General features: G+C 39.8%; 1 protein-coding gene across 2 annotated transcripts in view; it reads right to left on the reverse strand.

Moving 5' to 3' along the window:
* The window catches only part of LOC129765862 (homeobox protein homothorax-like), a 191,980-nt gene that overhangs the window by 64,172 nt on the left and 109,857 nt on the right, over positions 1-17,951 (reverse strand). For both annotated transcript variants that reach the window (XM_055766309.1, XM_055766303.1), the window contains exon 4: positions 16,470-16,546. In XM_055766309.1, coding sequence (XP_055622284.1) covers positions 16,470-16,546 — 77 coding nt within the window. The remainder of the gene's footprint in view (positions 1-16,469; positions 16,547-17,951) is intronic.

Raw genomic sequence — 17,951 nt, forward strand, 5'->3', positions numbered from 1 at the left:
AGACTGTGTGAGGTGCTAAAAAATTCGTTGAACACTCCAAATCCTGTGGACTCATTCATGAAGGACCCATCAGTAAAGTACATGTTATCACAATTGATATCCCCGTACTTTGCATCGAAGATCGTTGGAACGATCCTCGATCGAAGATAATCTGATGTTCCATGGATATCCTGCTTCATGGACAGATCAAAACGCACAGAGGAATTGATGTAGTCAGGAAAACAAACACGGTTGGGAATATACGAAGAAGGATTAACCTGCATGGAGACGAATTCATGATATGAGCTCATGAATCCAGAATGAAAATTTAGCTCGATCAGCTGCTCAAAATTTCCGATCACCAATGGGTTCATAACCTTACACCGGATGAGGAACCGAAGAGATAATAAATTGAAGCGATCTTTTAGTGGGAGTAGGCCTGCCAAAACCTCGAGACTCATGGTATGCGTTGAGGGCATACATCCCAACGCGATACGGAGACAAAGATACTGAATTCGCTCGAGTTTAATGAGGTGTTTTTTTAGCAGCTGATTGAAAACAGAAACTGCCATACTCCATCACTGAGAGAATAGTTGTTCGATACAACATTATAAGATCTTCGGGATGGGCTCCCCACCAGGTGCCGGTAATTGTACGGAGAAAGTTTATTCTTTGTTGACATTTTTTACTCAGATACCTAATATGGGCCCCCCAAGTACATTTAGAGTCGAACCAGACCCCAAGATACTTGAATGACATAGCATGAGTGATCGGTTTACCCAAAAGTTGAAGCTTTGGTTTTGCTGGTTTATGCTTCCTAGAAAAAACCACCATCTCTGTTTTCTCCGTGGAGAATTCGATCCCTAGCCCAATGGCCCAGGTTGAAAAATTGTTCAAAGTATCTTGTAAGGATTCTTGCAGGTCGGATTCGTTTGATCCTACGACAGACACCACTCCATCATCTGCAAGTTGTCTTAGGCTGCAATTTTGTGTAAGGCAATTGTCAATGTCGCTTACGTAGAAGTTGTACAAAAGGGGGCTTAAACATGAGCCCTGGGGGAGTCCCATGTAAGAGACCCGACTTACTGCCGAATCTCCGTGAGAAAAGTTCAAATGTTTCTCACAAAGCAAGTTATATAACATATTATTCAATAGAGGCGGCAGACCCCGAGATTGTAATTTGTCTGACAAAACCTCTATTGAAACAGAATCAAAGGCCCCCTTTATGTCCAAGAATACTGAAGCCATTTGTTTTTTTTCGGCGTAAGCCATTTGAATTTCTGAAGAAAGCAACGCAAGACAATCATTCGTCCCCTTGCCCCTGCGGAATCCATATTGTGTATCTGAGAGTAGGCCATTCGTTTCAACCCATCGATCAAGGCGAAACAAGATCATTTTCTCCAACAATTTCCGTATACAAGACAGCATTGCTATTGGGCGGTACGAATTGAAGTCGGACGCGGGTTTTCCGGGTTTTTGAATAGCTATAACTCGTACTTGTCTCCAATCATCTGGAACAATATTATGCTCCAGAAACCGATTGAATAAGTTCAACAAGCGATGTTTCGCCACATCAGGGAGATTTTTCAGCAAGTTGAACTTAATTCTATCCGATCCCGGAGCAGAATTGTTACATGAAAGGAGAGCAAGAGAGAATTCTACCATCGAAAACTCGGAATCAAGATCGCACCTATCTTGTGGTATATCTCGAATAATTCTTTGCACTGGAGCGGAATCGGGACAAACCTTTCGTGCAAAATTAAAAATCCATCGATGTGAATATTCCTCGCTTTCATTGTATGAAGAGCGATTTCTCATGTTTCGAGCCACTTTCCATAATTTTTTCATTGACGTTTTTCGTGATAAACCTCCCACGAAATTTCGCCAATAAGCACGTTTTTTCCCTTTGATCAAGTTTTTAAATTGATTTTCAAGGTCCAAATACGTTTGAAAATTCTCAATGGTTCCACGTTTCCGAAAAGCTTTAAATGCATTCGATTTATCTCCATAAAGCTTGGAACACTGGCCATCCCACCATGGATTGGGAGGCCTTCGACGAATAGTGGAACCTGGGATGGGTTTCGTTTGAGCGCGAACCGCGCTGTCATAGATCAAACGAGAAATGAAGTTATACTCCTCCAATGGAGGTAAACCATCTCTGGAATTGATGGCTAGAGTAATCGCGTCCGCATATTTTTTCCAGTCAATGTGTCTTGTGAGGTCGTATGCCATGTTTATTGATTCAGAAGAATTCAACCCATTGGTGATAGAAATTTTGATTGGCAAGTGGTCACTACCGTTGGGATCCTGGATTACATTCCACTTGCAATCTAACGATAGTGAATTCGAGCAAAGCGAGAGGTCAAGAGCACTTGGGTTAGCAGGAGGTTTAGGTACACGTGTTGTTTCCCCAGTGTTCAAAACGGTCATATTGAAGCTGTTACAAAGGTCATATATCAACGATGAACGATTATTGTCGTACGGTTCCCCCCAGGCAGTTCCGTGAGAGTTGAAGTCTCCCAAGATTAATCGTGGCTCAGGAAGGAGTGAGCACATGTCAACAAGTTGCTTGCGGCTAACCGCAGCTCTCGGAGGCCAATACAAGCTGACTATACAGAGGTCTTTGCCTCTGATGTTTGCATGACAAGCAACAGCTTCGATCCCTCCAATAGGTGGAAGGTCAATTCTAAAAAATGAGTGACACTTATTGATCCCCAATAGTACCCCTCCGTATCTGTCATCGCGGTCCAAGCGTATTATATTAAAATCGTGGAAAGAGAGATCATTTTGAGAAGAGAGCCAGGTTTCGGATAGAGCAAAAACATCACAATTGAGTTTATGAATTAGAAATTTGAATGTATCCAATTTAGACATAAGACTACGACAATTCCACTGTAAAACAGTGATATCTCCGACCTCTCTATTTAAATTAGACATCAAGAGAGATAATCATTGCAAGGAGGGGCCATGTTTGCATCAATTGCTGCAAAATTGTCTTTAGTACTGGAAGCATTGCGGTGACAATGGTTCTGATGGAGTCGGAAACATTAAAACACGTGAAGATTTGATCCACAAGGTCAGACAACTTTATAAATCCCGATTGGGAAGTTGAACTTGACGGAAAAACAGGGACAGTTGGGGTTTTTGATGTCCCCTCGAGTGCTGGGTCGTTCGAAGGTGAACTATTACCACGGAGGCCAGGAGTAATCTGTATCGAATTATCATCGATGCTTCTTATTTCGCCTAAGGCTCCGTTCGTTCCGACGGCAGAATAATAACGAGAAGAGTAGAGCATAACTTTTAGGCAAGCGAGCGAGACCATTTTCCTATCACTTCAAAATCACAACTAAATGAATTTCCAAGCGGGCACCAGATTTTATACATATTTGTATAATTTCATTAGCCTGTTTGCAAAACAATTGTTGAGCTGTTGGAACAAGTTTTCGGATCAAGACATTTTATCTTTCGAATGAAGTGATTATCGTACCACTCCGTATAGCCTGCAAAGATTTCAAAAGCTTGTACTCCAAGTGTAACGCTTTCGTTTGCGGAACATGGAACTTAGACCCCGGTACAGAAATGAAAGAGGTAATCCTACGTCAATATTTTGTTTGATGCGTGAACAATCATCAAAGGAATCATGATTAGTGAGATAAAAAGAGTGAGCAAAGAGTCCATGCTAGCTGCAAATCATTGGGCGAAATTTTGTTCCGGAAATGAAAACAAATTTCTAGAATGTGAGGATTCCGTGAAGCTTCCGTGAATATAATTTGCGTCTGTTTGGTAGTAAAGCATGAGTTGAAAGGATTTTTCTATGACGAAAAAGATTTGGATAACGACAAAGTCACGACATATGGGGGGCCTCAACTTAGAGGGCCGAAAACATTGATTTTTGATGATTTATTATGTTAATTGTGAATCTCTTGGAATTTTTAGGGTGTGTTTGAAGATGTATAGATATATTCAACTCTAATATGCATAAAACCATCCTCGAATATGCCAAAATGGCGGATATATGATTTTTATGCAATTTTTGTAGCAACAATGCTTGTTTGAAACAGCGGTAGGCTATGCTAGATATTTTTTCAATATTTCTCAATAGTTGAAGTTGTCATCGTAGGCGCTTAAGTGTCCGGATTTCGATTCATTACGGTATATTCTACACTGCGTTTCACAACTATAGAACCACGCGAACAGTATCTCCTGCGTAGAACGAGATACACACTACAACATGGCGCTGCTTGGTCAAAACCACCCCGAATGGGTTATTTGAGCTGATTGGAAACTAAAACAGACCTACGTATTGAAAAAAAATATTGTAATTTGTGTGAAATTGACGTTAATTTTGTAAAGGAGTGAGAGTTTTTCCATCTGGTTCTATAGTTGTGAAACACTGGAATTTTAGTTTTTTGAATGTTTCGCGCCTGAACACAACAATAAAGTTCAAATGGCCAGTCTTTTAAATGACGATAGCTATTATATCCTACACTATAAACTTCAATTCTACCAACTTCTCACATATCTCTGGAAACTCAGGAAAAATTTGTGGTTCTCTAGTTGTGAAACGCAGTGTATAAGTAATTCCTGAAGGTAGATCTTAAAAAATCAAAATTTGGATAAACACAGCGGTACTGACTTTTAACAAAACTGTCAAGGATCGGCTGTTTTTTTGGGCGGTTCTGTGTGGTACTACTACAATACTTTTCCACCAAGCATTCGGTCGTTCAAGTATGCAATATCCCAACAGCAACACTACTCCTCAATTGGTATATGAGGCTCGACAAATGATACTCAGACCAGCCATTTTTTTTGCCCTTTCCCAAGTTAGACATCCAATTCGCCGAGACGTCAAAATGTTGCACGAAATTGCTACGTATCCGTTCATTTTGGATTGAAGGTAAACGTGTATTATTCTTGAAAGATGGCCAAGCCAGGCCGGGGAGAACACAGTGTGTGCACACGAGCAGATTGCAACAACTGCATTCCTTCATTTCGTTTGGGTTAAACGCGGCGATTTTCGAAACATGCTTGAAAACACTTAATTTAGACTTAATGGCTAAAGGTTCTTCCCTCAAGCTTGATGGCTGTTGTGCTGTTTTTCGCAATCAAGTCGAGCGCAAAAGGAAATTGAGAATAAATTGAAAATGCAATTTTCCTCCATCCGATATTCCACTCGATTCCTGTTCGCTCCATTATGAAGCTTTACCGTGCTTTACAAACACAATGTCATATGATACATTCTTCTTGATGATGATACGAATACTGTGTAATTTCGATATGTAGCCAATTGGAGATTGCAGTTTTGATTACCTCCCCGATTCGACATACAAACTGTGATAAGTAATTCGTTCTGAGAAGGAACGCGAATGCATGCTAACGTTTGTATGTCGTAAGTTTGAGCAAATGCCGTTCCCCACCATCTCGCGTATGTGTTTCTAATTCGATTGTGAAATTGACATATCGTTCATTCATAACGAATTTAGCACAAACTTCTAATATTTCTGATATTAATTTATATGATAAACGTAGATTACTTAGAAACAATATAATGTTTAATAACAAGTAATATTTTTGCACCATTCTGCTATTACATACAGTGTATCATTGAATTCCTGAATTTGTTGAAGGTTCTCAAACATTGAAGCCTAACGGTAAGCTTTGGTCGGTCAGCGCCGGAGATACGTCATGTTGCATGTTAACTCCTCCGAAAATCGGATCCGGTCAGAACGGCAATGGATGTGTTACACACTCAAACTACAAATTTATTATCACAGTTGTAAGTTGATGGGAGGTACAGAAGCGACGGATAGAACCATCGTATATTTTTTTTGCGTGTTTTGGCGTGTTGGCCACCGCTAGGCCATTGCATATCCTCGACTGAAGTGTACATGTCTAAGAATGAACATTCTCCGGTCCGCAATCATATACCGGAGAGCAAACTGAATCTGTAAATTACTAACAATCATGATGATGACTTTCGCTGCCGCTTGGGTTGCAGCGGTTTTCAGCGGAATTTTGAGGGTACGGATGTTGCGCTGCGTTATTTGAAAACTCAGTAGAAGCGCTTAATCGTATTTCATTATTCCGGACAGCCTGGCAAATCGTTGATCGTTGGTACGCTGCTCTTTTCGCAAATGGGTAAGTCTTTCTCGCTAAATTATATAGGCGGAGGAAGTATTTGCAGTTTACGAGTTCGATCCCTGCAGGGATTTCGCATTTCCTCTCTCTCTCCCTACATCTCACTCGCTTCCTTGCACATCGGCGCACTGGTCTTTTCTCGATCAACGTTACTGCCAAGATACCAAACAGCAGAAATACGACGGAATGAGGGAATTAAAATACACAGCAATTAGTTTATTATCAGCATTATTAATTTATGTAATTAAGTCTAGTCGCATTAGGGTAAGTTTATCCCAGTCTTTTTACTTACCTTTTCTCGGTTAACCTTGCACTTTGAATGTTACTACAATTGAGAGGTACAACAGTGAGGGGATGCGCTGTTCAAGAGGAGAGTAAAGAAAAACAATCCCGTGCACGTTTTTGCTGATTTGACCCAACCATGTTTTTATCGATGAAGGAAAGTATTAAATTCTCTTTTCAACATTCGTTACCAACTTTTGGTAAAACAGACGTAAATATTCCTAACGATTGCGCCATCCAGCCAAATTAAATAGCTTCGGCAGTTTGATTCGATGATAGATTTTATGTTTCAGTCATTCGCCAAAATTCTTTCATCGGGATGCAGTGACTCTTATGGCCCTGCTAGGGGATCTACGTGATATTGTATTTTGTACTAAATACGAAGTGTGTATGTTGTGTTTTAAAGACTTCATGTTCCGTCGAGAAGTATGTAATTAGTCATTTCGCAAAACAGACAAAACATTGACCACGATACTGGGTGCTGGGTCTTTTGGCTACATAACCGGACCTTAAGTGGAGTAGGATGAAGGAAAACGAAGAACGGTGTTTTGTAAGTTTTGCGGACAGGATCAGTTGACACTTAAAATTTGTCGCAGGAAAGAATATCATCCAAAGAATAATCGTAATTCCTGTGGAACGGTAAACACCTCATTCTACGGGTATGGATTGCTGGGTTCTTCAACTCCAGCTCGTTTTCAAAAATTGTGGGATGCTAACAAAGTGGTCCCTACATGAGAACCCAACAATTTTCAATAAGGGTAAGCGCATGTGGAGTGAAGATGAGTTCGGTCGCTGGTTACACACGATTATCCCTAAGGTTTCGACGAAAGCTTGGTTTAAGGGATTGAATGTAGGTCGTGATTTCATTCGCGTGATATCTCGGCTTATGTCCAATCACTACAACCTAAACGCGCATCTCTATCGCATTGGGCTCGCAGCAAACAATCTTTGTGATTGTGGCGATGGCTACCACGACATCGAGCATATTGTCTGGTCGTGTATCCGGTTCCATGCTGCTCGCTCTCAGCTCTCTAGAGAACTGAGAGCAAAAGGCAGACAATCGGATATCCCCGTCCGGGATGTCTTAGGTAGCCGTGATCCTGATCTTCTGCTTCATCTATACCTGTTCCTCAGAAACGCCGATGTCAACGTTTAATGATGTTTCCTTCGTTGTGTCCCTGTTTCATATCCCTCCTATCCGATCTATAAACTTTTACTTAGTCGCGGCAATACATACACACACTCTTTACAGATACACGGGCCAAAGGTTGTGCAGTCCACTGATCATTCAACAAGAGCCAAAGGTTGTACCGCTCATGACAACTCTACACGAGCTGATGTTTGCGCCGGCTAGTGACCATACTATCCTGGATTCCTCGAGTCGAGAAGACGCACCACGCTAGATATGGGGTACAGACTAGGGGGCGTTGCTGATTAATGGTCAGCTGCATCCCAAAAGGAAGTATCCCGTGTCGGGCACAGGTACAGAGCATTGGAGACAGCAACATCACAATTACGAAAACACTTGTAATACTAACCTTGAGCCAACCGCGAGTAATCGGTTACATATTACTAACATAGTTATAAGGCAAACATTGTCGAAATATTGAACTCCCGGCCCCGTCAGGTTGACACCATATGAGCCTTAATAAAAATATATATTTTGGATAAAAAAAGGGTAAGCTCCGGAAAATTTAGTGGATTCACCTCTTGTGGCATAAAATCACATGGTTCCAGTCTAACGCGTTTCGAGCGTAGTGATCGAACTGTAGATCAGCTCAAAAAAAAAAGTTGAACCTTTGCGCTTCTTTAGAAATTGCAATGTTCATAAGTATTTCCTGTTAAATTTGGACATTTTCTCGGTCTTGACGTAGGTTTCGTCACCCATCAGAGTGAATTGTAAGTGTAAGTGTCGTATCTGCCAACCAAATATTGTTTACAAGCCTTTGAGTTTTGCACAACAAGTTCAATTTTTACCGCGTTCAAAATGTTTTACTACGTTCAAAGTGTCGAGTTTCGTTGCAAATAAGCATCATTTGCGGTATGTTTAGATTTTCTGTTTCCATTGGAAGAAAAGTGTAACCGAAGCGCATCGAGGGCTTGGGAAGTTTATGGTGACTCTGTACCATCGGATAGATTTTGTAGGGAATGGTTTGAATGAGACACTAGAGCTTGCAGCATAATTAGGAGTAGCTCGACAGTTTCTAAGTAGTTTCTAAACGATTGAAATCTGCAGAATACGTCCAAAAGTAAGGAAATTATGTTTCATGTGAATTGAGAACGAGATATGTAGAACGTCGTTTTTGTATGTCCGAAACGTTGTTTGAACGACACAAAGGAAGTCTTTTTTTGCATCGAACCGTCACGTACCGGGCGAAAAATGGATTCACTACGACAATTTAAAACGAAAGGGATCGTATGTGAAACCCAGCCAACCAGGAACAATAACACCGGAACCGAATATCCACGGTGCCAAAGGGTGTGATATGAGTTGCTAAAACCTGATCAAACGATCAACGGAAATTTCTAATGGCAACATTTGATCCATTTAAAGCGAGTTATTGTCGAGAAACGTCCAGATTATGCATCCAGACACGAGTCGATATTATTCGATCATGACAACGCTCGACCTCATGTTATTGTTCGAGTTATAAATTGTTTGGAAAATGGCAAAGGGAAAATTTTGGTTCACCTTACTTGTAGCCCTAATCTTGCTTCTTCTAACTACCATTTGGTTCAATCGATGTAGAACGCTAGAACGCATTCTTGGCTTCAAAAGATGAACGCCTTTTTCGCAACGAAATCCGTAAAATATCAGAAAGATGGAAATAAGTAGTGGTTAGCGATAGCCAATACTTTGAATAATGTTTTAATTAATTTTATTATTCAAATATGTTTTTTATGCATGTTCCTCTAACTTGGACCTGAAAGTTAGGACTCGAGCTGATACGAGCAAGTTGCGGGTTAAGGTCAAATGAACTTTTTAGTTTGAAACCAAACAAACAAGGAAGGAGAGCTGCGGATGCTCTCGTATCCGAGCAGGAGAATGTGAAAGTGCTCGTCATAGGTAGGATGAAAAAGTAGCAGCACAACCGTTGTTTCGAGTGGTTGAATAATACTGCGACGAGTTATCAAAAAGTTTATTGATGGATTTTTTCAAAGATATTCGAAATTGGGATACAAAAAAAGCCTAACGTAATCCTGTGTCAGCTATGCGGTCATATCTTGGGCACGAACATCAGAATTTTTCACTGATTTGTCGCGAAATATTTTTTGGTAATTTTAATTCATTTCCATTTTTCTGATTTAGCTGGAACACATTTGAAGTGATTCAGATGTCAGAATATTGAGGCAAAATCGTAAAAATATTATGTCAACATACCGAATAAAAATTAAAAAAAATTAAAATTAATTAAAATTCTCGAAAATACAACTTTCCAAGTAACGCAATTTGCTTTGGACATTCAGTTGTTGTGTTCTACCGAACGTATTCATCTGAGATTATGATTGTGTAAATATAATCACTAATTTTTTGAAAAATCCGCGAATTTGACTTGGAATGTGATCCATATCAAAAGGAAAAATCAATGAAAACATAGAAACGAATCCAGAGGAACCGGGAATCGGTTTACGGATTAATTTTCTTTTCGCAATACCCAACTCTCTTTTTACAGGTGAGTAGTTTAAAGCGATTGCACACATATAATTTATTGTATTACGAAGTGTGAGATAAAAAGGTTCTGATTATTTATATCCTCCAAGTCGTGTTTTGGCTGTTGCTATTTCAATAACAGGGAGGTGGCCATGTGTGTGTATGTGCCGGCTTTTTCTAAACCAATGTGGAAATATAACGTGGATAACAACGGCAGAAGAAAGCAGCTCTACCATATCACCATCGGAGTAGAACGGAACGGTAACGGAGTCCAGAGGGGGACGTGAAATTTTTTCGTTAGCAGTCATCCAATTGAAATGGCACCGTTTCGGAAGCATATATATGTGGAAAAGAAATGTACGGGAAAATTGGCTGCTGCTTCAGCGGATGTTGAAGGTGTGATTTAACTTCATCCTTGCGTTACCACTTCCTTCCCTTCCCGAAAAATTGGCTACCAAGTAAGAATGGAAACACTTCCTTCTTATTATATTTGTATGCGTTCCGCAAGCGTAGGAAAATCTTTCAAACAAAGCTAGCGGTAGCGAGCGTAACAATATGATGTGAATATTCCTATATCATATTTTAATATTTTTCCGTTTTCCTGCCGACAATAATGGATTCGAAATAAGAATGGAAATTTTCCGGGAAGCAAATATCAAACATATTTTCCACGTTGTTACCTGATGTTAAGACCAACTGTACATGGGCCATGCGATATGCCTTTCGAATTTGGCATTTTAATAAGATTCTTCAATACGATATTTTTCGCATTGTGGAATTTGGTATTGGATACACCCGTCAGCTTAATTTCGAAAATGTGTTGAATAGCCATTCTCTTTTATTCGATAACGAGAAAATACTGGATAAGCCTGAGTGGCGTAAAAAGTAAGACCATGATTTATGAGAAGTTTTGGCAAAAAACGGAAACTCATATAAGTGTGATATCGATTGAGCGGAATTTTAGCTGAAACAATTTCGCGAGAACAAAACATTGAATATAGTTGACAATTAAATGTCGGGAGATGTGTAGTGTTTTTTATGAACGCAGAAATAGTATCACATTCGGTAATAGTTCAATCAAGTGCGGGACGTATGCTATGAATCATAGAATACTTATTTCGGATAACGGAGTATGGTAGAGTGCCACTAATGCACCAAAGCCCGGAACCACAAAAACGCCTAGCATAGGTAGAACGCATAGGCACAGAGTTATTGTCCATAATCAGATAAAGAGAACTTATCGTGTTCTAGAAGGGGCGCTTCAATTTTCTAATTATAATCTACGATCAGACCGAGAACTCCATTGGCTCTCGGGCTATAGAGCACTATCAGCAGCGCCTGATTATTGAACGTGCCTGATTTCTAATCTATTTAGAGTCATACACATACCGATACTGCATACACACATGCGAGATAGTTATGCCGGATTCAATCATGCTAATGGTCGTAATCAAACTCTCATTGCGATGATCAATATCATTGAATTGTTGAAAAAGAAGGGAGTGAGGCAGAAGAATTTACCAACTTGTGAGAAGAGATTGGAAAAAAACTGGAATTGTTGGTCAAAACTGTGTGTGGTTTTTTTTCGATACTACTTTTTTTCTGTATTATTGTGACTTTCAAAACTTTCGGCTGGTTCGTCACTTTACTTCGATTTTTTGGAAGAATGTCGGGAGTAAGAATCCTATACTGTCTTATTAGAACATTAGCTTTGCCAGGTCAGCGTTGTTCTGCCATATAAATTATTTCTAGTGAATATGTTGGGTGTTAAATCAAACATATAAAATGTATTGTAAGCGTGTTTGAATATTTTCACGATCTATGAAATTAATCGAATGTGATCAATAAAACAAAACAAATTGAAAATTTTTTAACGAAAGTGTGTATAATGTTTTTTGATTCAATGTATTTCATTAACGTAATTTATATGTTTGATTTCTTTAAAGTTAAGTGTATAGTGAAAAAAGTAATATATTTTTGTCGTAACGTAGAAAATGAAATGAAAAAAATCAATAACAATTTCGTTCAATTGTTGTCTCGTTGTTGGAATAAAAACGTGCTTGTCGCTTTAAAGATGGACGGCTAGATTTATAACTGTTCATTAAATGGGACCAACGACTCGTCAGACAACTTCAATGGAGCGTCAGACACATCAAATAGCAGATTCATTACAAATATTTGTATTCATGAACACCTGGTGAACCTTGATTACGTAAAACGCTGCAATGTCACTACGCTATTTGACCGAAAAATTTATAATGGTTCGTATCTCCATCAGCGACTCGCTTTATAAACGCAATGAAAACTCGTACAAGCAAATCGTGATGGGCGATGAAAAGTTTAATAATTTACAACAATGTTGATCGGAAGAAATCTTTGGGCCACGCGAAATGAACCACCATTAGCTATCCTCAAAGGCAATCTTCACATGGAGGAACTAGTTGTTTATGGCTGGTGGGATTGGGAATTCTGTATAATGAATTTGGAAAGAATCTACAACACGTGAAAATGCTAACTCTGAATCTCGAGAAACGTACAACCGAACCTGGATTCCACTAGTTCTGAGGACATTGACAAACTGTGGGTGTAGACAGCAATCTGCTGCACTTTGTGAAAAACCTCACGACAAACCGAACCTTCGAGGTAAAAGTTGGATACACCAGTTCAAGACGCCTCCACGAAGAAGCTGGTATACCTCAAGATTCAGTCTGAGTGTGCGGACGACAATTTTTCAGTAGTGGCGGGAAACACGCGTAGGGCATCAAGCATCAAGATCTACGCAACTACCAACACTATCAGTAAAGAGGCTGTCGAACGAGGTTTATCGAGGATTATCTTTGGCCTGCTACCATCAACACCAGTAGTCTCGGTATGCGCTGAAGTAGGGAACCCCCGTTTGATATCTTCGTGGGCACAGCGATAATTCCAAGAACTGGGAGCTTCCTCGCCTAAACCAGCGAAGGTGAGAAGATGCACATGGTTGTCTTAACAAAAACTGATATAGCAGATGACACACTCCAACCTTCCACCGATAGCTGAACAGCTTTAGTTTGAAACCAATGGGCGATGCCAGTGCTCCGAGTGGAAAATACCACTAGAAAAAAAACTCCGAACTGGGACAAACTCAGTGGGCCTGAAACAAACGAACTGGGACAAACTTTTGCAGGATTTTTCCCATTACCACGAAAATAATTCATTGAAGCGAGGTAATTTTTTCGGAAAATCAAAGGCACCATAACTAGGTTCGAAGACATGAAAGCGATGAGGTAGCAACGAATCCTGCCCAGACTAAGAACCAGCCACTGCAAAATATCACATAACTTCAACAGGAGATCCTTTCACCCCCTTTGCTATCTGTGCTAGATACGCGATTGGATCGAACACATCGTTTTTGTTTGGGCAATTTGGGCAATATGGGCATATGGTTTGTCTTTTCTTCGAATCACAATTTCTCGCGTCACTGTGCAGTCGCCTTCTATGATTCAGGATTTATGACAATAGTGTGATTGACGTTTTATAAACCGAGCAAGTATGATTGAAGTATTTCAATAATTGTTTGTTCAAAAATACTTTCTGCTCGCCAGTGATACGCCTAGCTTTAGACGAAGTGAGGTTACTTGCGAACAGGGCTTGACAATTTCGAAACTAAAAGGTGAAAATTACTTTTTTACTTCTTCCTTTCTCTTCCTCAATTTCAAGTTCGATTGTATGTACCCTCTACGCATACTGAAACATCGATTTTTCAATTTCGTTTCCTTTCTGCTGTCGATTCATTTGAATTTTAAAGCAGACGCTTTCACTTGATGATTGACGTGCCTTTTCATTATGATTTAAATGGGCTATATGTTGCTTTCAGTTTCACATGAGAAAGGACGATGACTGCTTTTAATTGAAAGTTTCATTCGATTTCATTTATCCAAACTAAATTTTCCCGGACCGTCTTTCAACAAAAGGGGAATGAAAAGAGGCATATGAGGGCATATTAGTCTTACAACCAGCGCCGACAACTGATTACGCCTGCTAGTATACAACATATTCTTTCACATAGTCATTTTCATTAGTTTCAGTGAACACAGTTCGAACTGCAAAAAAATTTTCATTCGAAATAAGATACTTTCATTCGATAAAAAAAACCATTCATTTTCATTTGACGATTTGTTAATTTGACTTCAGTGAGAAGAATGAAGAAATGGACGTGAAGCGAAACGAGACTGTATAAAGGTGAAGTTATATTCTCTTTATTGCGCGTGAAGAGAGAGTAGCACTATTTTCAATCTTCACGAGTTTGCAACAAATTGAAAGGCGATGGCATGTCAGCTTGCTTTGTATATTTACTTATTCATTTATATGGAGCAAGGAAAAGCCCTTTTTCTTCGTTTTGGATAGTGTAAACGTAGTTGAGACAATTGTGCTCGAGAAAGTCGAGAACAATCAGCTCGAGAAGTTTAGAAGAGGCACATAATGAGGCAATTCCTCTGTCGTTTGAAACAACCCTTTAATCGCCTTTTTTGAACACAGGAAAGACGAACGATTTCTTCCAGTATATAGGGAATGATCCAGATTTGGGAGAAAGATTGAAAATGGTAGCTAGGGCTTAGCGATAGCCATGCTACACTTCTTCAGAATAATTTATGGTATTCCGACGAGACCAGGATTTGATGAACCTTTCAAACGAGTGCATGCTGTTCACATGAAGTTGTGAGTGATCAGTGGATAAGGAGCGATGGCTGAGCTTTGTGGTACGTTATGCGCAGCATTATTAATCTGAATTTGGTTAAGTGTTTTTTCGATGAAAACTGCTGAGAAACATTCCCTAAAAAGATTACTAATAGTAGTAAGAGAAGATGCTTCTTTGTCACCTAGCTTCATGGTTAGCAATCCTACTTCTGTCCGCTGTTCGTCTATATAACTCCATAAACCTCTTGGGATTTGTTTTCAAGCTAAATTGAATTCTATTCAGATAAGTGTGGAACAATTGCTTGTTTCTACGTTTGTATCTGATATTGCAAGCCGCCACTAGTTTAGGAATAGCGGTCTTTGGAATGTTGCTTAAGCGCCGATCTCTCAATCGACTTTAGCCGCTTGAGAGTGTTGTTGGACCATGGGGGGGTAAGCATTGACCTTACATATCATTTTGGGAGTGAACTGATTGATGGCATAGGAAACCACGGAGGTGAAAATCTCGACCGTTGATTCGACACTTAAATCCTGCGAAATGTTATCCCAGTCTACAGAAGATAAGATGAAGGTGAAGCTCGATTTCATGAAGTTGTGACGAGTTGCTTCTGAGGCTGGGGTGTATTGTCAAGGAGTGGAATTCTTGATGAACAACGATGACGACACTCCTTAACGAGTGGAATTGGAGCTTCAGAAATCATCGTATCCCAGTTGAACTCTAGACTTACAAAACAAAGATTTGGCAAACGGTTGTTAGTGTTGCAAACAGAGTCGATTTGAGTGAGACCCGCTGTACTGTAGTAATCCAGGAGTTGTTTTTGAACTAAGTTCATCAATGAGTGAGCTAGGTTCGGATAAAAATGCATGTTAAAATCGCCCAAGATGAAAATCTTGTCTTTAATAGACATGCGTGAGATGATCTAATCTAGCGATTCGCCATATTGGAATAATTACACTGAATCGGTTATTCAATCAGAAGCCTAGATAAACTATGTAAACCCAGAAACGAAAAGTTCCACTCAAAGTTGTTCGACAGCAGTGCAATCAGGGGGTAACCCCCTATCGGGGTTTGGAATTTGTAGCCCGCTCGAACAGCCAATAGAACGCCTCCACCGGTAGTTTTGGTGCTCGTCTGGTTTGAACGGTCTGAACGAAAAACGTTATACTCATTTCCAAAAATTTGTGAGGAGAGTGCACGTCACCAACATTTTGGTAATAGCAAAGTACACCATTTATACCAGAGAGGTTTGAAAAATTTCACAAATTTGTCAGTGGTTGTGAACTGACAAAATGCAAATTGCAAAAACTTTACATTTCTGAGAAATTTTCCTGTACGATACAAAAAAATCTGGTTCACACAATGAAATCCATTTGACGGGGAAGAATAAAATGATATGGTCGAGTCGTAGAGTGAGATAGCAACTAAACACCCGAATGACTGTTGAGTCATGTTGATGGAAAAACTGCTGCTGGAAGAAGCCAAAATTCATTTCCAATTGAATACGAATGCGAATTTCGTCATAGTTCCATGACTATCCTCAGTTGAATATGACTTTGCTGTGTCTTGATTGAGACTAAAACAGCCACGTGTCTAGAAGCGTGTAGACGGGTTCACCTTTTTCCAACATTATTGTTGAATTTTATGTTAATGCTGCATTCATTTAATTTTATCAAATATAACGGATTGTATTATGCGTCGTATGTTACGCTGTAGAGCGTTCCCGAAACAATGGCTACTTACCAATTATTAACTTGCAATATCGTCAGTCCTGTATCCTGTGCTAATTGTTTTTTCTGGTCTTCGGAGGGGTAGGGGTGCTGTGGGAAACAGAAAAAAGCAGAAACGTTCAAAATAAGTAGTTTGTTATTTCGCAATGAAAATATTATAATTTTGGTCACGTGCCTAAATCTCAATGAATGGGAACAGAGGGGAGAATATCTTGTCATAATAATAAATATTTGAACAATCATTGTACTATGTACTTGACGCCACCAACTAAACCAGAGCAATTCCGGCGTTGTGACAATGCAAGCGGGGAGAGAACAACTGAAAATGTGAAGAATGATTGACAAGCGTATTTTGTCTGAATGTCTTGCGCCTTTCTTTAATATATGTAATACTCGCTCTTCAGCAACGTTTTGCGTACCCTTGCCATGCCGTTTTATGCACTCATTCAGAACTAACCTTGCGAAACTTCTGAAAAATTGACGGAGTGGGCCATGGGCAGAGAAGTGAGATGTGTGAGTTGATGATGATTTGTTCTACTCCGCTGGCATAATCAGCATGTGGAAAAAGATTCGCAAAATAAGGGTTGCATTTCACCACTGACTTGACAGGTCCATTGTTCTTGCACACGCTCTCTCAGCCCGAGCATCGGCGGCTGGTTGCTGATGGCGACTTGTGTTTTCATTTGTTTGTGTTTTTTTGGAAGTGTATATTTGCGCAACAATAAAACACCCACATCTGGCGGAAACGAATTTAACCGCACAGTTTGTGCAGCGAGTCTCTCCTCTGTTTGATCCTTTTGTTAGCCCCATCTTGGGTTACCCTACCATCGACATATTTTTTCTTATAGTTTGACAATAGAATATTCCTTAGTCATAATGTGAATAAGTTCACGGTGCATTTTGCATGTTGTCAAAATTATGTTGGATGGGAAGAGCTCTTTACGAAACCGCAATAATAGAAGCAATGACTTTCAACAAGTAAACGACTTAAATGCATCAAATATAACTTGATAAAACATTGAGCATTCGCATGATATACAGACGAGCTGTCCTTGTTACAAATAAAAATATTGTACGATGTCACGCAAAATGCAAATCAATCGATCGCATCCCATGCTTTGGGCTATTGGATAAATCGGGAACGATGCTCGGTGGACAATAGAATTTTCGATTTTTTTTTGGTGATCGAAACGGAATGTCATCTTGTGCCAGATTCGACCAAATGCAGAACGCGACCATAAACGGGACGTTTCGAACCAAAAATGGAGAGTGCAGCACATTGAAAGACGTGGAACGTGGAATGACAATCCGATGTGTTATGTGCAACATCATGATGTAATAAAATTAATTTGAAAATTGAATCCACATGCATAGATGTCAGTTCTCATCCATAATATAAAGTGTTTGCTGCTAGCAACGGACGTCGCATCCGATGAGCCATGTGGCCCTCCTCTCACTGAGGAAGCAATGACGGCATCACGGGTAGAGTCCTTGA

This window comes from Toxorhynchites rutilus, chromosome 1 (genome assembly GCF_029784135.1).
Source record: "Toxorhynchites rutilus septentrionalis strain SRP chromosome 1, ASM2978413v1, whole genome shotgun sequence".
NCBI classification, from domain to species: Eukaryota; Metazoa; Arthropoda; class Insecta; order Diptera; family Culicidae; genus Toxorhynchites; species Toxorhynchites rutilus.